Below are 22238 nucleotides of genomic sequence, written 5' to 3'. Positions count from 1 at the left end.
AGGTCTTATTTATTAGGAGAGCTGGAGAAAGATTGGAGTAACTAGTTCCTCTCTTTTTTTCCTCCCTTGTGTTATTTTATGGTGGCTACTTGGATACGACGTGCCCCCTATTTCAATGGTGGTCATTTCTGGAGTTCTGTACCTCCTCTCTGTACACATAAATAATCTCTTCTTTAGTCCACATTCTAAGCACTCAAAAAATATGTCCTCACAGTTACCAAGTCACAAACTCAGCTTTCACCCACTTACTGTCCATAAACAGCTAATAAGATTAGGCAATAGGAAGCTTTTCTATTGCAAAATTATAGTAATGGAATTCTCCCAGGGGCTAAACTATTCCCTCTCTGAAAGTTAAGCACATTCCAGAAATCACATTAAAACTCTTACAGGCCTCCCTGGGTGTCAGGGGTCAGTGGAAGGGAAGCCTGATGTAACTTCACGAGAGAGCTTACTACTCTCGACACCTAACTATGGATGGAGAATCTGCTTTGTGACTTTCTTGCTGTGTCTTAAAGGAATCCATAGCGTTTTCTCTTTTCATGCCAAAGTTTGTTATGCCAGCAGCTATTTCCCCATAAACTCTCCCACAAAGATGGGTATCAACTTCCGCTAGGGGCACGTCAGCATCAGCTCCACAGAGCAGAGGAAAAAGCAAAACTGATTCCTTTGTAGGAAACAGCTGCAGTGAAGGGAAGGTGACTAACATATTCTGTAAGGATACGATCTTAGTTCGAGTTCCCCCATAGACAGTCCCTGAAACCAGGAATCGAGTGTAAGTGGTTTGTTGGGAAAGCAATCCCAGGAAACACTGGTAGGACATGAGAAGGGGAGACATGAAAGGGAGGGAAGCCTCAAGTCACTTGGGTAACTGGAGCTCAGTCCCACCAGGGAAGCCTGGGAGTCCAGGGGCAAAGGAGGTACTATCTATACAACAATTCTGACCAGTCATCGACTGAGGACTGCTGTGGGGAGGGGACTTAATTCCCTGGCACTTCTGGTCTGCCCCATGCATAAGCAGAGAGGGCTCATGTGTCCAGAGAAAGTCCTCAGGCAGAAGGATGCTGAGGTGGGCAGTTGGACACTGTTCCAGTGGATAGTGAAATGGTAAAGCCCAAGGGGAAAGCAGCAGAGAATCGACAGCCTTTGCTACGAATATTGACTTTTGCAAAAAATATTTCCTAAAAAATGGATGTTCTCCCATGAAGTCATCTTGTGTGTGAACAAAGCTGAACAGGAGAACTCTGGGAAGTTTTCAGTAGAACTGAAATCTTGGAGATATGTTCAGAAGCAGGTTATTGTGGTTCAGGTTGAGTGGACTGGGACTTTCTGGGTTGGGCTTGGGTTTTGCTTGTGACAACTCTCAACAGCTTGAGAGTCAGAACAAGTTACGAAGAAAAGCAGATCTGGTGTGCCTTACTGCGGAAACCAGCCCTGCCTTTCATTCTGGAAGGTGCCGGCACTTCCTCTGGGATTGCCGTTGGAAAGGCAGCCACCTGCCCAGGGCTGCCTCTTTACAGAGCCACTCTGACCGCTCTTTCCAAGACCAAGAACCTCAGATACATGTACACATACACACATGCTCACTCGGGAGGCCATGATAGTAGAGACACAGCATTAATGAATTTTTCCATATTCGAACATATTTTTAAGTTACCTCACCCCTTCAACCATTCAATAGTCTAGTTATCTAAAAATGGAGAGAAGTACATATATTCCACAGCAAACAGACATTGAGGGCCTACCATGCACCAGGCATGCTACTAGGTCATGAGGATATAGAGGTCAAATGCTCAATTCTTATCGTCCAGGCTCACGTAATGCCAATGAGGAAGATACCCTTGCAGATAGATCCATGACAATACGATGCAGCCATTGCTATATGTGTGAACAAGGCACGAACAATCATACAGACATGTAAAAAGACGAGGCCTTAAACTACCCTTGATAAGGCAGAGGGGAGGTTCTTCTCTAAGTTGTTTTCATTGATTAATGTACTGAAAATCCCCAGTTGACTTTCGAAAAGTCAAGCTTATGTCAGAGAGTCAGAGGTAAAAAGGTAGAAGGAAAAGGAACAGTCATGTGATAGCTTCATCTCAAATAGAGATGAGTCTGACTACAGTCAGAAAAGGAACAAGATCTATAAATAATGCTGGAGAGGGTGTGGAGAAAAGGGACCCCTCCTGCACTGTTGGTGGGAATGTAAATTGATACAGCCACTGTGGAGAACAGTATGGAGGTTCCTTAAAAAACTAAAAATAGAGTTACCATATGATCCAGCAATCCCACTACTGGGCATATACCCAGAGAAAACCATAATTCAGAAAGACACATGCACCCCAATGTTCATTGCAGCACTATTTACAATAGTCAGGTCATGGAAGCAACCTAAATGCCCATCGACAGATGAATGGATAAAGAAGATGTGGCACATATATACAATGGAATATTACTCAGCCATAAAAAAGAATGCAGTAATGCCATTTGCAGCAACATGGATGGACCTAGAGATGATCATAGTAAGTGAGGCAAGTCAGATAGAGAAAGACAAATATCATATGATATCACTTATATGTGGAATCTAAAAAAAATGATGCAAATAAACGTATTTACAAAACAGAAAATAGATTCACAGACATAGAAAACAAACTTATGGTTACCAAAGAGGAAAGGGGTGGGGGAGGGATAAATTAGGAGTTTTGGATTAACAGATACACACTACTATATAAAAAATAAACAACAAAGACCTACTGGGAAGTATATTCAGTATCTTGTAATGACTTATAATGGAAAAGAATCTGGAAAAGAATATTTATATATATAAATATACAACTGAATCACTTCACTATACACTTGAAACTAACACAACATTATAAATCAGCTGTACTTCAATTAAAAGAAAAAAAGAGAACAAGAAAAAGAGGTAAAGGTATACATAGTATTTAAGGCAGCCAACTCAAAATTGGGAGAGAAAGAAGGTGAGGAGTAGTGGAGGCACATCCTCAGTTTTCTAAAGGCGATTCAACAGATATTATCCAAAATTGATATATGAATAAATAGGGGAATATTAGCATATGATTTTGACTACCAAAGTAGCTAGTATAACTGCAAACTATTAAAGGAGATTGTCTTGGGAGAGTAAGACTGGGTATGAGAAGGGATGAAGCAGGTGACTCTTTCATCACAAGATCACTTCTGTGGTTTGATTATTTTAGCAATATGCACATATTGCCTTGATAAAATAGAAATTTAAAACTTCAAGCTGCTACACTCTACCTGGTATATTGTACCCATCTCAAAATTAAGTAAGTTCAATCGGTTTTTCTTATTAAGGAGCAATTCTAATTCTGTTTCCTAGAGGTGTTCTTTCCTTCTGTCTTCTCTCCTCATTCAGTCCTTGGAAGCAGGAAACATCTAAGAAGAATGTCTTACAGCTCAGCAGAATAATGCCGGGGGCCTTCTTATGCCCCTTCCCTGCAGAGCAGAAGAGACTCTGAGGAAGGCTCTAAGTAATCGGCGGGCCGTCAGAGCTGTTCATCTTAATCTGGGCTCCATCCTATCCCTTCCCCACATTACAACTCCCTGTAGAACTCAGGAAAAACTGTCCAGTCACTGCCTGGAGCAGTAACCCTGCCCCAGAGCTCCTGGCTTGATGTCTATATGGAGGGGCTGCAACTAAGTGGCTAAATTGGGTGTATGTTTGTCCCTTTGTAACTGACAGCCCCTCCGCCTCACTGGGCTCTGAACACGTGCTGGTGCAAACCTCAGTGCCCAGTGCTGAGATAAACTGCTAGCAGGAAGGAAACGATTTCAGGCCGGAGACCCGGAAGGACCAGGAGGGAAGCCAGGCTCTGCCAAAACCGCCTTTAGCAGCTGAGCAGGTTTAGGTGGGCAGTGAGGACCACCTTTGCACTGTGTTCCTTTGTCTGAGATAGAGATTGAATGTGGCCCCCAGGAAAGCCTGTGGGGGTACTGCTTGTGCTTCCCTGCCTCAAAGGCTGATGAGAACAGACAGGACAAGGGGTGAGGAAGCTTACCAGCCATGCCCCTGTTCACCTCTCATCATGCCTGCCACAGACCAGAGTGGGTGGCCACTGAATGTTTAATCTTTTTATGTGACACAGTAGATAATTTATTTCTACTTCGGCTACTGTAGCACCTGTTGCAACTGTCAGGGTTAATCTCTTGAGCCTTTCTGCTGATCTGGTGCCCTGCCTACTTACACCTCAACTTTCGTCTCACATCAGAGACATCTGATTGCCAAATTGGGTCTGTTTCGAATGGTCACTGAATTGGTATTCTTTTGTATTGACCAAGACCCATTCCCCTGCATCACAAATAAAATCATCAAAGTCTGTTTGGAGGTTGAGAAGCCTTTCTAAGAACCAGAAATCTGTTCCCTATCTGTGAAAGAAGAATGTTCTATTCTAGTGAACATGCACTGGACAAATGGCATGGCAGCTCTCCTATCTGTGGCAGCCCCCAAAGGCAGCAATAACGAGGAAGAGAGATGTAGTATAGACAGGTTGATGGGAAACGTCTGTTGGGAGCAGCTCTTACAGTGACTTAAACAATTACCACCCTGGTCTGCCTTGATTCTAGGATGTAGAATCATTCATGGAATTACTTTGAACACAAGTTAATCTTGCTACCAGGAATCTAAGAAAAAGAAATGGAAAGTTATTCTTTTCCATTGTTATAGCTTCTTCCAGTCCTTATGAAATTGTGCTTCTTTGGCAATACTTTGCATATCGATCACAGATTTTCTTTCCAGTGCTCATTCATTCAGCAAGAATGTATTGAGTGGCATATTGAAAAATATATCGAGTATATGTGGAGGTAGAAAAAGGGGTGCTTAGAAATACAAGCATAGCTATCCCTATGGTGTGCTCAGAGTTTCAGACCATCTCCTAATCTCCCTCTTGGAGAAACAAACACAAATTCATGAAGACTGTGAAGATGGTAGAATGTTCAGTTTCCTTTTCTTTTCAAGGCATTTAATTTCCAAAATGATAATAGCACATTTTTTTCTAATTATAAAAGTAATGCATGCTCAGCTCACTGTAAGAAAACAAAACAAAACAAAACAGACAATACAGAAAGTGAAAAACACCATAAATCTGTCATTCAGAGCTTAATTAGCACATTATGGGGTAGATCCTTCCACGTTTTTTTTCCTATGCACATATAAATGTGTTTTATTTTCACAAATGGAATCACACTATACATGCTATTTAATAACCTGCTTTTTTCATTTAATATGTCATGGATATCACTCATTTAATATAGATCTAGGGCTTCCCTGGTGGCGCAGCGGTTGAGAGTCGGCCTGCTGATGCAGGGGACACGGGTTTGTGCCCCGGTCCGGGAGGATCCCACATGCCGCAGAGCGGCTGGGCCCGTGAGCCATGGCCGCTGAGCCTGCGCGTCCAGAGCCTGTGCTCCGCAACGGGAGAGGCCACGGCAGTGAGAGGCCACGGCAGTGAGAGGCCTGCGTACTACAAAACAAACAAACAAACAAATAAATAAAAATATAGATTTACATTCATTTTACTTTTTAAATTTTTTAATTGAGGCATAGTTGATTTGTAATATTAATTTCAGGTGTACAACATAATGATTCAACATTTTTACAGATTATACTCCATTTAAAGTTATTATAAAATATTGGCTGCATTCCCTGTGTTGTACAGTATATCCTTGTAGCTTACTTATTTTATTCACAGTAGTTTGTACCTCTTACTCCCCTATCCCTATCTTGCTCCTCCTCCCTTCCCTCTCTCCACAGGCAACCACTAGTTTGTTCTGTATTTCTGTGAGTCTGCTTCTTTTTTGTTATATTCACTAGTTTGTTTTATTTTTTAGATTCCACCTATAAGTGATAACGTAGAGTATTAGTCTTTCTCTGTCTGACTCATTTCACTTAACATAATACCCTCCAGGTCCATCCATGGTGTTGCAAATGGCAAAATTTCATTCTTCTTATGGGGGAGTAGTATTCCATTGTATGTATATGCCACTTCTTCTTTATCCATTCATCTATTGATGGACACGGAGGGTGCTTCCGTATCTTAGGTATTGTAAATAATGCTGCTATGAACATTGAAGTGTATGTATCTTTTTGAATTAGTGTTTTCATTTTCTTCAGATACATACCTAGGAGTGGAATTGCTAGATCATATGGTAGTTCTATTTTTTAGTTTTTTGAGGAACTTCCATACTGTTTTTCATAGTGACTACACCAATTTACATTCCTACCAACAATATACAAGAGTTCCCTTTTCTCCACATCCTTGCCAACATTAGTTATCTGTGGTCTTTTTGATGATAGCCATTTCTGGCAGGTGTGAGGTGATATCTCATTGTGGTTTTGATTTACATTTCTCTGATGCTTCGTGATTTGGGGCATCTTTTCATGTGCCTGCTTGTCATGTCTTCTTTGGAAAACTGTCTTTTCAAGACTTCTGCCCATTTTTTAATCGAGTGGTTTGTTTTTTGGGTATTGAGTTGTATGAGCTCTTTATATATGTTGGATATTAACTCCTTATTGGTCACATCATTTGCAGTTATTTTCTCCCATTCAATAGGTTGTCTTTCATTTTGTCAGTGGTTTCCTTTGCTGTGCAAAAGCTTTTAAGTTTAATTTGTTTCCTTTTGTTTATATTTACTTTTGTTTCCTTTGCCTTAGATGACAGATCCAAAAAAATATTGCTACAATATATGTGGAAGAGTGTTCTGCCTATGTTTTCTTCTAGGAGTTTTATGGTTTCCAGTCTTCTATTTAGGCCCTTAACCCATTCTGAGTTTATTTTTGTATATGGTGTGAGGAAATGTTCTAATTTTATTCCTTTACATGTAGCTGTCCAGTTTTTCCAGCACCACTTATTGAAGAAATTGTTTTTTCCCCATTGTATATTCTTGCCTCCTTGGTTGTAGATTAATTGACCATAAGTGCATGGGTTTATATCTGGGCTTTCATCCTGTACCATTGATCTATATTTCTGTTTTTGTACCAGTACCATGCTGTTTGATTACTGTAGCTTTATAGTGTAGTCTGAAGTAAGGGAGCATGATACTTGCAGCTCTGTTCTTTCTCAAGATTGCTTTGTCAGTCTACATTCACTTTAAATGGTTGTAGGAAAGTACCACAATTTATTTATCCAATCTCCTATTGTGGCATTACACTTACTTCCAATTTTTTGCCATAATAAACAATCTTATGTGTACAACTTTGTTCTGTTGTTATAATAGTATATTCAGAGCATTTCTTACAAACATTTATTAAATGCCATTCATTAGACTTTACACTCACAACCTGGTATTAACTGAGACCCCAGTCTCATCTGTGCAAATCAGAGGAAGGAGTAGAGTGACAGGCAAGACTGTCTCAAGACTCAGACATGTCTGGGGAAGTAATATCAAAGTAGAATGGTCGAGAAAACAGAGCTGGATCTTGTTTGCCTTTGTTCTTTGTTATCTTTATTGGTATATACTATTCAAAGTCATAACCATTGAATTCGTTTTCTTACTAGTAAAATGGAATTAATGATATTACCTGCCACAGGGGTGTTTGTGGGGATTGAACAGCATAATGGATGTAAAGCACTTAGTACATGCCTGGCATACAGTTGGTGTTCAATAAAGGTAGCTTTTATCATCATAGAGAAACCTTAAAATCCCAGCCAATAGTCTTACAGAGAACAGGGACCACAGCTGATTTCTAAGCTTTTCGGGGAGGCGTTCTGACTGGGGTATGACTCAGGTTATGACCATGTCCATAAAATAGCAAACAGACCTCTCCGGGGGTTAAGTCTGTTGCCTCCTTCCCTCCTCCTTCCAGCCAAATGCTTACCCCAATGAAGTTGTTTTTCCAGCACTTGGATGTTATCCTTAGTGCCTATAAAACCCTCAAGGGTTATTTAAAGTGCTTAATTCCAAATAAGCACCAAGAAACTATGTGGATTTCTTATTTTATTATTTGTCAAAATAGGAGAAACTTCACAGGGCAGTCTTAGAAACTGCTTTTCTCAATTTGACTCTATTTCCTCTCTTCTCTCTCTCTCCCCCGGGGAGGATGAGGGTTTAATGCTGACCTTGATTTCTCAAAACAAACTTGTAAAATAGGTATTACGTCCACTTTACAGATAAGAAAGCCAAAGCTCTAGCAAGTAAAATGACTTGGCCACATCTAGGAAGTGGACGACCCGGGATTCAAACTTTCCTCTGATTCCAAAGCCAAAGTACTAACCATCTTAAATTTGAATGTACACACTGGGGGCTTGATACTGCCTCAGTAGGTCTACCTGGGATTCTGGAATCTGCATATTCACAAATACCCAGATGACTGAGATCCAAGAAGGTCCAGAGGAGGCACTGCCCTTGGCCATATAGCATTCACAAAGCCCAGTTTCTGCGGCAGGGATCCCCAAGGCCATGGGATTTTCTCCCACGGTCATCAGTAAAATGCCTTTACTGTAACATCAGTACACCTTGGAATGAAGCGAAGCCGTGTGTATGTTTTGGATATTTGCTCGCTTAGAAAATGAGTCCCAGACCAGGGTAGGGGCACACCTGGTTTCTGAATGATTCTACTGTACTTGTTGAGGTCTTTACCATCTCCCCAGGACAGAGCCAGATCAACTGCAGTGACCTTTCCATCTCAAAAATCCTAGTTGTCCATCCTCTGGCTGCCTTGTCTTATCTTCTACTGACCCAGTTGGCTTTCCTACTTCAGAACAGGTTTCTAATGCCTTACATCAGTGAGAGATTGAGAGATGTGTGGTATCACGTGGAGGAGGTGGTGTGGGGTACTGCAGTACTTTTCACACTAGAGTCTATGAAGCCTTGGAGATCTGCAGAGGTGTGATGTAGAGGAGGGACAGGGGAAGAGGGGAAGACTGGGCAGAGTGGGGTTCTGGGCCCTTGATCGGGGCAGCTGCATTGAGTTCTGTTTCACGTGTAGAACTGGAATTCCTAAAAGATTCACTTGAAAAAAGTGTTTCACTGGGGGAAAAAAATGAAAAACTAGTGGAGAAGGAACATCACTCTAGGTCAAAAGAAGGCTAATTCAAGTCTTCAGCTAACTAGCTGGATGACTTTGGGCAATTTCATTTCTCTAGGTCTCAGAGTGCTTACCTGCAAAAAAAAAAAAAAAAAAAAGGGTGGGGAGGGGTGGAGGTTAGCCTTGTTGACACCTGTCTTAGTCTGTTAGGACTGCCATAACAAAATACCACAGACTAGGCGGCTTAAACAAAAGTATATTTTCTCGCAGTTCTGGAGGCTGGAAGTCCAAGATCAAGATGTGGGCAGGTTTGATTTCTGCTGAAGCCTCTCCCCTTGGCTTGCAGATGGCCGTCTTCTTTCTGTGTTCTCACATGGCATTTTTTACATGCATGCGCACCCCTGGTGTCACTTTCTCTTCTTTCTCCCGGCATTTTCTGACCCGTCCCTTCTCTCTTTTGGTCCCCATCTTGCACTAGTCATGCATTAACCAGCCTGCCTAGTCCTGCTAGACAGTGAGCTCTGTGAGTGCAAGGGCTGCTTCTGATAGTACTCTGTGTCCCAAGCACCCAGTGCACAGCAGATGCTCAACAAACCTCAGATGTTTCTCAAAAGGAGCCTTACGCATTGTTATGGACTGACTTGTATCCCCCCAAATTCATACGTGGAAGCCTTAACCCCCAGTATGACTGTATTTGGAGATATGGCCTTTCAGGAGGTAATTAAGGTTAAATGAGGTCATAAGGGTGGGGCCCTAATCCTATAGGACTAGTGTCTTAAGATGAGATGTGAGACGTGAGAGGGATTCGGCAATTAGAGAACGGGAGGAAGGGCATTTCGGCAGAAGGGGCAAAGGCCTGGAGGGTTCCTTCCGAGACCCGCAGGTCACATTCAGGAGGCCAGAGCACAGTCTGAAGTGGGGAACCCATGAAGAGAGGCTGTGGTGGTGAGGCCACGGGAGGCCTCCTGGGCAGTGCTGAGCACATGGATTTATCTGACAGCAAAGGGTCACCTCTAAAAAGTTCTATGCTGAAGAATAGTCCACTCCTTTCTGCATTCTAAAAAGCTCTAATGTTCTGCAGTTCAGCTGTTCTCTGTCCCTCCTGTACTGCTATGTCATTTGTGGCTAACTGATGTCAGCCAATCAGTAATGGATTACACATTTGCCAAACGCATTAGGTCTCTTTTTATATATATACATACAACTTCTAAAGATTACTTACCGTTTACAGTTATTACAAAATATCGGCTATAGTCCCTGTGCTGTACAGCACATCCTTGAGCCTGTCTTACACCCAGTAGACGGTACCTCCCACTCCTCCACCCTTATATGGCACCACCAGCCCCCCCCCCCCCACTGGCAGCCACTAGCTTGTTCTCTGTGTCTGCTTCTGTTTTGCTATATTCACTAGTTTGTTGTATTTTTTAGATTCCACATATAAGTGATATCGTACAGTATTTGTCTTTCTCTGTCTGACTTATTTCACTTAACATGATGCCCTCCACATCCATCCTTGTTGCAAATGCATTAGTTCTTGATTTCTCCTCTGACAGGGGCTACTGTGTGTGTGTGTGTGTGTGTGTGAATTACATCTTGATTATAAATTGCCTTATGGACTCTGTGGTCTACTTCCTTTTGGTCTAGAGAGCAAGCATACATCATACTTGAATGTCTTATTTCATTACAGCCAACCCCCATATGGATAATTAGGATCAAGACTGTTAAATTTGTGGTAATAAGCGCATGTGAAAGCCTCATGACCTTGAACTCTGTCTGCTAAAACTACTCAAGACCATAGGTCCACATCCTAAGAAACAAGAGGCTCACCACTTCCTGAAGGAGAGGATGAGTTGATGATTTTAAAGAGTTGTGCCTTACCATCATTTCATAGAAGCTGGTAGAGTAGTTAGAAAGAAGAAAGGGGAGCATCATTTGGGCTTTAATAGGTAATTGTTAGTAAAGCCCTTTTTAATAAAACTGATTCTAGCACTCTCGGAGAAATTTTCAAAAGACATTTCCTTCCTTATTGTAAATTCTGTCCTAAAAGAGGACAGGTGTTAAAGAAAGCATTTACGTGCACAAATAGAGATATATCAATATACATTGTCTGGGTAATATGATTATAAACAAAATCATCCCCCAACCCAGAAAATCTCTCCATAAAAGTAGTAGAAAAGGAAAAGAGCTTTATTGTTGAATAAGCATTAAACCAGAATGTGGTGCACATCACAGTCAATCTGCAAAGACAGAATGAAGTTAAACATTTTTGTAGGGCCGAGCAGATATAACCCATTACACACATATTTTCAGGATATTCATGAAATGCAAAGGCAACACAACTATGAAAAATTTGTAATTTCTATGCACGGAAGAGTGCTTAGAAGTCACTAAGGCAGGGATGATGTAGTAAGATTGACACCCAATCTATGAGTTCTCGTGAAATACACTAAGAATGAGGGTACTACACTCTCCCCCTCCGACGGGCACGTCTTTGGACTTCATTATTAAAAGCCTTTCAACCTGTGTAAAGTACGAAATGGCTTCCTGTTAAAACTGGACAGTGAATATTGTTAGGATTGATAAGTCAGCACTCACATTCTATTCTCAACATGCTAGGGGAAGCCTACCAAGTAATTGTGCCTGTTTTCTTGTTTTTAATAGATTTTACAGTATTCCTTAATGGGGACAAGGGGAGGAAGAAGAGAAAAGAGATGTTCATGAATTAACAATCGAAATTGCTCCTCATGAATTATTTATTTTCCAGGAAAAGTCATATGAGATAGTGTTGTGCCTGATGTCAAGGGTGAATTGTCCCTTGCACACAGGAATAGGGCAAGGTCACCAGGACCTGAACCTCAGGCCATTTTCTGCCCCATCTCAGCAAAGAAGATTTGCATGAGGAGTCAGAAAAACAGTTTGAGCAGTTATCCTCCAACTCTCCTGTGTTCAAAATAGTGTGTCAGATGGAAATGAAGTTGGAAGAGACAGACAGAAAGAAAAAGAGAAAGAAAGGCAGAGAATATAAAGGCTAAAAAATAGGAGAAGCTAGGTGGAGAAAGGAAAAAGAAAATGTACTAGGTCTGTCTCAGGCTGTACATTTTTCATTTCTTAGCTACCTCTCTATGTATTTATATTTTTAAAAAAAATATTGTGGGGCTTTCCTGGTGGCGCAGTGGTTGAGAGTGTGCCTGCCGATGCAGGGGACACGGGTTCGTGCCCTGGTCCGGGAAGATCCCACATGCCGCAGAGCAGCTGGGCCCGTGAGCCATGGCCGCTGACCCTGCGCGTCCGGAGCCTGTGCTCCGCAACGGGAGAGGCCACAGCAGTGAGACGCCCGCGTACTGAAAAAAAAAAAAAAAAAATTATTGTGACAACCAAGTGCTAAAATCTCTATTTGTAGGTTCAGGATAGAAGAACCCCTCCCCCTCCTCGGCTCCCTCTGCCCAGCCCTTTAATGGAGGTGGAAGGAATTGAAAGCCCCCAAAAGTCCACACTGAGGTTTCAGGTCACTGAGGACCTCCACCAGTCTCTCAAGATTTGCTTTGCTGGGTTTTTCATAGATTCCTGTGACTGGTTGGTTTCAGCCATTCATTCAACAAACAACCTCTGAGCACTTATTATATACCAAGCACATCATTGAGCTGAGAGTACAAAGATGAATAGGACACAGTCTCTCCTCAGGGAGCTCATTCCAGGGCCTTGCATCCTAGAGTGTGGGACCAGCAGCAGCATCACCTGGGTGATTGTTAGAAATGCAGGTTCCCAGGCTTCACCCCAACTTGCTGAATCAAAATCTGCATATTTAACAAGCTACCTGGGCAATTCTTAAACATATTGAAGTTTGAGAAGCACTGACCTAGTAGATTATTGGCAGGGGAGAGGGAGATGCTCTTCTGTTTCTCAATTCTTCCGTTCGTTCAGCAAGACGAAGGAGGTGCTGATGGCCTGGAGCTCACATTCTCATGGGGGAGAAAGGCGAAAAGAAGAAAATACATGAGATGGTTACAGGTCATGCATAGTGCTATGAAGCAAATAAACTGAAATATGATAGAAACCAAAATGAACTATGACAGGTAGGGTGGTGGAAGCCTTCAGGAGTAAGTTATTTCTATTTTGTATCTAGCTTTCTGTTCTAAAAATGGAAACGTAGTCACTGGTCCTATGTGAAAAGAGCCAAAGATTATAATACTTCGTCCTCCTTTCCTTTTCTCCCCACTCCCCATCCCTCTGCCTCTGGCACCAGCCCTGAAACTATAGATGCCACCTAGCAGGTACAGTCACAGCCAGGCCCATTGAAAAGTCCAGGCTGCAAGCAACTAAGAATTTGGATGCAAACTGAATTAGAAAGCCCAGGAAGAAGTACTGGGGTTACCTTTCTGGTTGGGGTAAAAAGGCATTAGAGAATATCGAAGGGCTGGTAACTGGTGTGTAGCTTCCTATCTCACTGTTTTCTTGCATCACTGCAGTCACGGGCCAGAGAGTGTGCTGATGGGGATTGTTGAGTGGGAGGGTGGCCTGCAAGTAAAGATGAGCAATGGGCATATGTCGATGCGTGCAATCACAACAAATTCAGGCCTTCTCATCACCTATAGTGCTGGTGTTAAGCTGCAGCAAAATCAGTGTTAGGCCTTAGTTCAGCCCAAAAGTATGTTGTGAGCATGCATTCATCTTCAGCACAGACCTAATGCCCTACAGTTAGACCACCTGAGGCACAACCCAGTGATTGCCCAAAGAGAGGCTATGGATAGACCAGTAGGTGGAGGACAGGGTTTGAGGTATTGCTCCTCTAGAAATTATGTGTCAGGAAGGAACGCACAAGTCAAAGATAGCGCACTCTTCCTGACCTGTGAGCATTGTGCCGGCTGTCCAGCTGTTCGTGTCATTTACAGTATATTTAATGCGGCAAATCCAAACCACAGGCAGAGAACGGGCATCTGCCCACTGTTCCAGTTATCTCTTGCTGCATGACAAACTATCCCCAAATTTAGTGGCTTAAAACTTTGTCAAAGTTTTGTTGAAAAAACTCACACCCATTAGGATGGCTACTAACACCCAGTTTTATTATATCTCACAATTGTGTGGATCAGGAATTCAGGAAGGGTTTAGCTGAGCAGTTCTTCTGCTCCATGTAGCATCAGCCAGGGTCACTTGGTGGCATTTGGCAGGTAGATCAGTAGTATGGAGGGTCCAAGAAGGCTTCATGCATAGGTGGGGCCCTTGCAGGAATGGCTGGGAAGGCGGGCTCAGCCAGGCCATTCTCCCTCTCCACATACTACCAAGGCCTCTCTATGTGGTCACTCCAGCAGGGGAATCAGAAACTGCCAGTTCTCTAAAGGTTCCCAACATCACTAATCACCAGAGAAATGCAAATCAAAACCACAGTGAGATATCACCTCACACCCATTAGGATGGCTAGTCTCAAAAAAGCAGAAAATAACAAGTGTCAGAGAGATGTGAAGAAATTGGAACCTTTGTGCACCATAGGTGGGACTGTAAAATGGTGCAATAGAAAACAGTATGGAGGTTCCTCAAAAAATTAAAAACAGAGCTTCCATATGATCCAGCAATCCCACTTCTGGGTATATATCCAGAAGAATTGAAAGCAGGGTCCTGAGGAGGTATTTGCACACCCATGCCATAGCAGCACTATGCACAATACCCAAGAGGTGGAAGCGACCCAAATGTCCATCAACAGATGAATGGATAAACTCAATGTGGTACATACATATAATGGAATATTATTCCACCTTAAAAAGGAAGGAAATCCTGTCACAGGCTACAACATGGGTGAACCTTGAGGACATTATGCTAAATAAAATATACCAGTTGCAAAAAGACAAATACTGCATGATTCCACTTAAAGGAGCTATCTAAAGGCATCAAATTCATAGAAACAGAAAGCAGAATGGTGGTTACTAAGGGATGGGGGTATGTTACTAAGAGAAAGGGGGATGTTGTGTAATGGGTATGGGATTTCAGATTTGCAAGATGGGAAGTCCTGGAGATCTGTTTCACAACAGTGTGAATATACTGAACACTACTGGACTGTACACTTCAACATGGTTGAGATGGTAAATTGTATTTTATGTGTTTTTCTTTTACCATGTTAAAAAATAAACCACCTGTACTCTTAAAGCCCAGATTGAAGGGGAGGGGGGAACATAGACCCCATCTCTCAAGGAGAGGAAAGGCAGAGAATCTGCAGCCAGCTCTACCCTGCCACACCCACTGTGGGGCAGATCCTGTCTACAGCACCTGAGGGTGTAGATGGTGAGATGTTATTTCCAGGGGACTGTATTCAACCTCCCAGAGATGAAGGGTGTCAGAAGGCACTATCAGAGGTGGGCACAGTTTGAAACAATAGAGTGAGAGAAAATGACTAAGCTTGTATAGCCAATGAGAAAAAATGGCCTGGAATTCCGCCCTTACTCATTTTCACAACAAAGATTCAGCAAGCTATTCTGCTAAAAGCCTGACCACCCCCACGAAGCATTTTTCTCTCTTAGACAGTGCCTGCCCCTCAGCTATCCTGACAGTGGGAGCTCCAAGCCCTAACTGAATAGGTCGGATACGAACAATACGCAGAGCAGATCACAGGAGACCCTTCAAAGCCGGCAAACACATAGAAAATTCAACGACACCACAGCATTTAGACAGCCTGGACAATGTGGCCGTTATAAATGCTGCTCTCATGAACAGCGATTCAAATGACAGCTTCGTAAAGGGTTTGCAAAGAGCCCTTTGGAAATGGAACATAGGCGACTCAGAGCCCATGACGTGTTACAAGGACAAACCCGGCTGAACAAAGATCCACAGCAGCATTGAATGACTTATTTATTCAGCCCTGCTCTGTACAAACCTGGGAGAAGATGACAGCTTTTAAATCGCCTCCCCCGAGCTTTGCAACATCCATGGTGCGTGGGAAATGTTAGCAAAAGTTTTGAAAAAAGCAGAATGTTTTACAAAGCGAAGATCACAGTGTAACCATGCTAATGCTACCACAAAATTCTGCAGACGGCCCTGGTGTCTCAGAATTATTAGGCAGAAGGAGTGACAGTAACATCTGGAGAGGGAAACTCTGCCCTTTATCCTATTCCACCTGCTGGCTTCACACGTCTGTTTGAAAGGCTAGCCCCTGCCAAGCTTTCCGGTGGAAAATTCTTTGTGCGGGCCATTTAAGTGATTGCTGTAGAATTCTAATTGCTCTCCTTTGGCAAAGTGTTCTCCTGGTATTGTATAAGGAGTGTTGGTGTTCTGATCAACCCTGGAACACAGGTGCTGTTCTTTTAGCCTAGCACAGGCTGCAGAATTCTCGCATGCCCCAGGGTTCCTGTTGCATGGTGGCGTCACGCCCTAGGGAGCTGTGTCTGAGTAACCCCAGCCCAGCCAGCTTTCCCAGGAGGCCTCCTGACAGTGCAGCCTGTGCTCACAGCAGGACTGGGACTAGGGTGAGGCAAATGAGGAGCCTGGCATGCAAAATTTAAGGAGGCCCTCGCCCTGCATTTGCACAACCCTGAGAGTGAGCGCCTCCTTAAATCTCGTACCCGAGGAGCCCCACTTGCCTTCCCTAGTCCAGGCCTGGCTTGCAGGCTTCACTCTCTCTTTTCCCATACACTCCTCACCTCCCCACCCAAGGTTAGTACTGGGGGTGGGGAGTATAGTCCCAATGTGGACAGTGGTCAACAAAGAAGAGAACTTTAAGAAGGAAGGACTGAGTAATCGACGGTGAGATTACAGCGAGGGATCTAGTGAGGCATTTGGCTACACGGAGGCTACCCGTGACCCAAGACCAAAGCAGATCCAGGAAGGGTTGGTGATGAATGACTTGTCCTGGTCTGCCCCTCCGCCACGGGCCCAGATGGTGGACCAGAAACTGGAAACCCTGTGAGACTGGCCACAGAGGTTCCCTTCCTACAAGAAGGCTCAGGATCTTCCCAGGGAGGTACCTACCCTGTAGGAAGCTCCCTTCTCCCCAGGCTTGTGTGTCAGAACTAAAGCCCTGATCTAAAGCCCTTCCACCCCTGTTTGCTCTCTTCCCAGCCCAGTGGGATGTTATAAAGCCAAATCAGGCAGCTTAGAGCTGTGGAAAGAGAAAGCAGGAGTCTCCGTTTCCGAGATGCTAACAAATGGTTCACACCACGTCAGGCTTTTCTATCGTGAAATCAGGGGTATATTCATTTGCAAACCTAAGACAATGGGGACTCCCTCTCGCCTCCCTCTTGCCCTACATCACACACGTATAGTCCTGAGAAGTACACTTCCTGGGACTACCTTCTCTTCCACACACACGGCCACTTTTCATCGCCCATTTCCCTGTTCTCCTTCCTACACTTACAACCCCACTCCTCCTCCCCTCCCCCACTAGCACCTTTCACAAATCTTACTCGAAAACCCAGGCATGCAGCTTTGTGGATTTTTAAATAGAAAATTATGCAGAGTGAGTGAATTATGCTGGAGTAGTGGAATCATGGACCCACAAGCCCAACTTTGGGTACCATCAAGCAAGAGCACCTCCATGACACAGCAACAGAGACCACACCAAGTTCAGAAGTGCCTGTAGCACTATGTAAAATCCATGGATGGCTTGCTTGTGTTGCTTATCTGAAGAAATCGCCCTGCCTGCATGATTCAAGCTCAAAGAATCATTACAGACTAATCATCATTATGACATGATCATATTTCAATTATCCCCTGTGTAGTCTGGGTACGTTAAAGCAACTTCTCTCACTGAGAGAAGTTCGTTAAAAATCATGAAGTGCATTAAAATTTTTTAAAGCATGTTGGAAAACAACAAGGGGCTAAATTCTAGAAACAACGACAGAATCTTTCAGAGGTTTCCCTAGCATCTATTCAAAAAGCATAATCTTATCTTGAGATGTGAAACGAGGACTAAAACTGAATAATGGGCCAATTGTTTCATTATAATATGTGTTTCTAAGTGCTCTGTGATGTAAAACCCAACAGGCTTTTTTTCTTTCAGCCCCAATCTGGCCAACTAGGTGCACTGACCCATCTTCACAATATATAACGTGCCCTTAAGCCCTGGTCAACAGTGCCAAAGTCTATGAAAATCATACAAAGAATGGAGTCGATCATACTGTTTGTGGTCTCTATCAATATAGGCACAGTCCCTAATATGTTGGAGAAAAGAAAAAGCAGCCATCCCCTGAGCATTTGTCCTAAAGAAAGAATTTAAGAGAACAAATAGTTTTATATGCAAAGATATTCATTATTGATAATAATAACAAAAGAAACAGAAACCTACCTACATATCTGACATTTGTGAAATCATTGAGAATGTAATATTGAGCGTGGACTGGAGAGGCATGAGAATGGAATGGAATATTATGCAGTCGTGAGAAACCGATGCTGATGATGCAGAGTGGAAACGCAGGAAATATGTTTTCAATATAATGTTAAAAATGTCATCTATATTGTGATTCCTACTGTACCAAATAAGTGCACATTTTAGATAAGAAATAGAAAGAGACATGGGAAGAAAACCGGTTGTGTCTCAAGGTGATTGGATCATGGATGATTCATCTTTATAATCATTCCTTTTGTAGCTGTTGTAATGTTGATTGGATAAGAAAGTAAAACTTGGAAGGAAAAGGAAAATACTCAAGGAGACATTTTCTATGCCAGGCAGAAAAATCAGTGATGCTTGGGATCATTTTGCATTCTTCCTTGCTCTTTCAAAGCAGCCTGTAATCTTCACCCACACATAGGGAATATGCATGTCTGGGTTATCAGGGGATCCCCTCACCAGGAAGACTGTGCTGTTTGTTTAATGGACCAGAAACCTCAAACTTTTCAAGTCTCTTTTGATAACAAATCTAAAGTGCATTTGAACCATTTGTTGGTGTGGTTTTTCCGTGACAAATATGCACAAAAATCTGGAGGACAGAAAATGATGCGTTTCTTCTTTCTCTCTTTTGTCTTTCTCTTCCCCACCCCGTACCCCCTTCTGCAGTTCTGCTAAGCCAATATTCTCTAGAATGAGCACAAAACAAATCAAATAACAGCTAAACAAATTGAATAACAGCTTTTGTACATCAACATCGAGAAGGAAGACGCTTGGGAGAGATCAGAGTACCAAGATGGATATGGGCGAGAGTGAAGCGTCCACTGTCAAAGCACCTTCTAAATCTAGATCGGCAGAGATGGGAGTGATTTTCTGGAAGGAGATGTGATCACGGATTAAACACCAGCTCATTGGAAACTATCATTGAATAAGAGCAGATAATATTCATGAGAAATCACATTCAGGAAATATTTCAAGGAAAAGGAATATAAATGTGCTAGAATTAACATGTAAAATATATATGTACCGAAGTTTGTAAACTGTCCTTTTTTAATCAAACAGAAAACAGAAAGCTTTAATCTTTAAAGATTATTTTAAAAAAGGCAGTCCATCCTAAATTATTCCTATTCCAATAGCCAAGAAGCTGATCAAGCATCAGTTATGGAGGAAGCATCTTGGAAAATGCCTGTGAATGTTTTCATAGGAGCCATGACCTTTGGTTCCCATGTCTGCCGTTCATTTATGTCACTGTGTAATTAGTTAAAACCACTCGGTTAAGAGATGTAACGCTTCAAACTTTTTACCAGTTCTGTGTTCAGTTTAATCTGTCTGTACGTGTTATTACTGAGAAAGTGTTTCTGACATATACTATTACTCCATCAAGCTGTATATTACAGGAAGTACATCTTTACATCATAGTTTCCCGAGCAACATAGATTTCCCTGTCTTTCAGGAAACAGCATCAAGGAACTCTGAAAAATATAGAAAGCTCATTTTCACCTTGGATGCTCACATATAATGTATAGGCTGCTATCAAATAAACACTTTTTCTATTTCTCCCTAATATATGCATAGGAATTTAATATACTTTATAAATAGCATCTAAAATACCTTCTTTTTTTTCTATTTCTTTGCCATACATAACATCAGAAATCCATATCCGTTCTTTCCCTTACTGACAGGCACTCATTTTTATTTTTAAAAAACACCATTCCATTAAACCCATTTCTAAATGATAGTGAGTGGTACTAAAAAAATAAATAATAATTTAATAGCCTTAGAAATAAATGAATATAAACTTATACAGAAGAAACTTGATAGGAAACTTGATAGGAGTAAGTTGTCTTTTTGTTTACTAATGTTGGTTTCAAGAAAACTCAATTTTTTTTTAGTTGGTTGGCATTTAGAAGTAGTGACAAATGATCAGTTGTCTTCAGCAATCTTTTGCTCCCAGGCTTCCCCCACCACCACCCTCACCACATATCCTGCCAATATGCAACAACAGAAAAATATTTAATATTGAAGTAGCCAATTGCTTGAGAATGAAAACAAGCTAAAATGTATGTGTGGGGTAGTCAGCGTAAGCCAAACCACGTGCTACACCTGAGCAGAAAACATGAACATGTAGAATGCCTTCATTTTTAGACTCGAAATTAAGATCCAATTAGCGTATATCACTGGAAGAGCAGACAGAGGATAATACAAGAAGAATCAAGCAAGATACAGATCATGGTTGTTTTCTCTTACCCTGTCTCTATTAGGACCACACTCCTAGTTTTGCCAAATGTTTCTGGTACTACATCTTTTCACCATAAATGAGATTATGTTTCAAATGGCTAAAAAGTATATTACAGATACAGTCAAATATGTGAAACTCAATTCACAAAGATATGGATTTTCTAAAGCACCAAATTAGGGGAATACTTACTATCTCTAAAGTATTAGCCGTTCTGGGAGTTATTTGTTGCTTTAAATATTAACTCTCCCACTGCATTCAAAACACCCTGCTTACTAAATTCAATTACACACAACTTTTCAAGAATTCATTTTTGATTTAAAGGGAGGTACCTCTCTATTTTATCTATAATGAAAATAGAAGGTATTGGCTTTCTCTAATCAATGTAAATTACAGATTCCACTGGGAGTCCTACAACACTAATAGTGGTGTTTATGAAAATGAAAAAGTGCTTCCTACCCACATGCAAATGTTTTTAAGAAATTTTTTCCATACAACCTAAGTGTAATTTAGCATACCATAGTGCTCTGAAGATGGGTCATTGACAATGTACCATTTGTACATAGGTAATACACATGTAAATCACTAAATGTTAAGTATACAAAGTATGTTTTTATCTTTTTTAAAAAAAGTGACTCCCTTTCTCATTCTGTTCTGTTGTATTGCGTCCAAAAGTTGTGTGTAATTTTTTTAAGGTCCAGGATATAAAGAAATTTGTTGGAATATCTGAATTTCTGTAAAAAATAAAAATAAGATTTTGTTATTTAAAAGATTGTTTAGTGGTGTGGCACACATTTGGTACATTCGGCATCTGTCTTTGTCCAGTGATCCAGTGACAGGTGATGATTTGACTGAAATAACTGTCTTTGGAAAAATCTCCTTCCTGTCAGATTCCATAATATTTGTCAACAGCAGACACTTATTGGATGTGCAGGACCCTCATCATGTGGAAAACACGATTAACATCTTCAAAGCCTCTTCTCGCCAAGTATAGATACACCTCAAGCTAAATCTTTATAGACTCAGTGGAATGAAAGTGATAAATGAATAGCCAGACTGTTAAGGAAAACCTGACATGAAATAGTCTGAAACATCCAATTAATTGCTCCATCTCGACTTTTGCATATTGAAAACAGCCACCTGTTCCTCAGACATGAGCAGCCCTTTCACAGTAGTTCATATTGAGTATGTGTTGTCTGGGTAGGTCCCAATGCCGGATCCTTCATTTACTGTGTGACCCTAAACAACTCTAACCTCACCTATTAAATGAACACAAATAGTAATGCCTGGGCCCCATAGTGTTGTTGTGAGGCTATAAATTAAGGTATAGTGTTGTGCTGGTGCTTGACTTGTAGGAGATATTCAAAGAATTTTAATTCCTTCCCTCCTACTATAGGCAAGACGTTGAAGAAGAAAAGAAACATGAAACACAGCCTCTGCTCTCAAAATGTCGAAGATAATTAGGGTAACATTTATGGGTAAGGATTGAAAACTCAATACTTTCCGGAGCCATGGAGATAAGTAAATTACCAGAGCAAAGCAAGCTGGGGTGGGGAGATAATAGGAAGTAGTGGGCACTGTGGAGCACTGGAGAGCCTAGGTCTTGTCTAAAGAGATGACGTTGCCAATACTCAGCTCTAGTCATTCACCAGATAGGCACTGAGTCGCTGCTGTGTGCCAGGAACTGTTCTGAACCCTGG

General features: G+C 41.8%; 2 protein-coding genes across 6 annotated transcripts in view; one reads left to right on the top strand and one right to left on the bottom strand.

Annotated features, from left to right (window-relative positions):
- The window catches only part of LHFPL3 (LHFPL tetraspan subfamily member 3), a 599911-nt gene that overhangs the window by 508464 nt on the left and 69209 nt on the right, over positions 1-22238 (top strand). For 2 of the 5 annotated variants that reach the window (XM_079932084.1, XM_079932085.1), the window contains exon 3: positions 21935-22016. The exons of 1 other annotated variant lie outside the window; for it this stretch is intronic. In XM_079932084.1, coding sequence (XP_079788210.1) covers positions 21935-22002 — 68 coding nt within the window. In that variant the 3' untranslated portion in view covers positions 22003-22016. Of the gene's footprint in view, positions 1-18971; positions 21215-21934; positions 22017-22238 lie in introns of those variants that run through there. 2 more of the 5 variants (XM_079932086.1, XM_079932087.1) reach the window with 1 other exon arrangement.
- LOC307191844 (uncharacterized protein) overlaps positions 13474-22238 on the bottom strand; it is a 98923-nt gene continuing 90158 nt past the window's right edge. The window contains exon 4 of the mRNA XM_079932082.1: positions 13474-13513. The gene's annotated coding sequence lies outside the window, so the exon portion shown is untranslated. The remainder of the gene's footprint in view (positions 13514-22238) is intronic.

Source organism: Stenella coeruleoalba (genome assembly GCF_951394435.1).
Source record: "Stenella coeruleoalba genome assembly, chromosome: 9".
In the NCBI taxonomy this organism is placed as follows: domain Eukaryota; kingdom Metazoa; phylum Chordata; class Mammalia; order Artiodactyla; family Delphinidae; genus Stenella; species Stenella coeruleoalba.
Note: the sequence above shows the minus strand (reverse complement) of the source record. Positions and strands in the feature narration are given on the sequence as shown.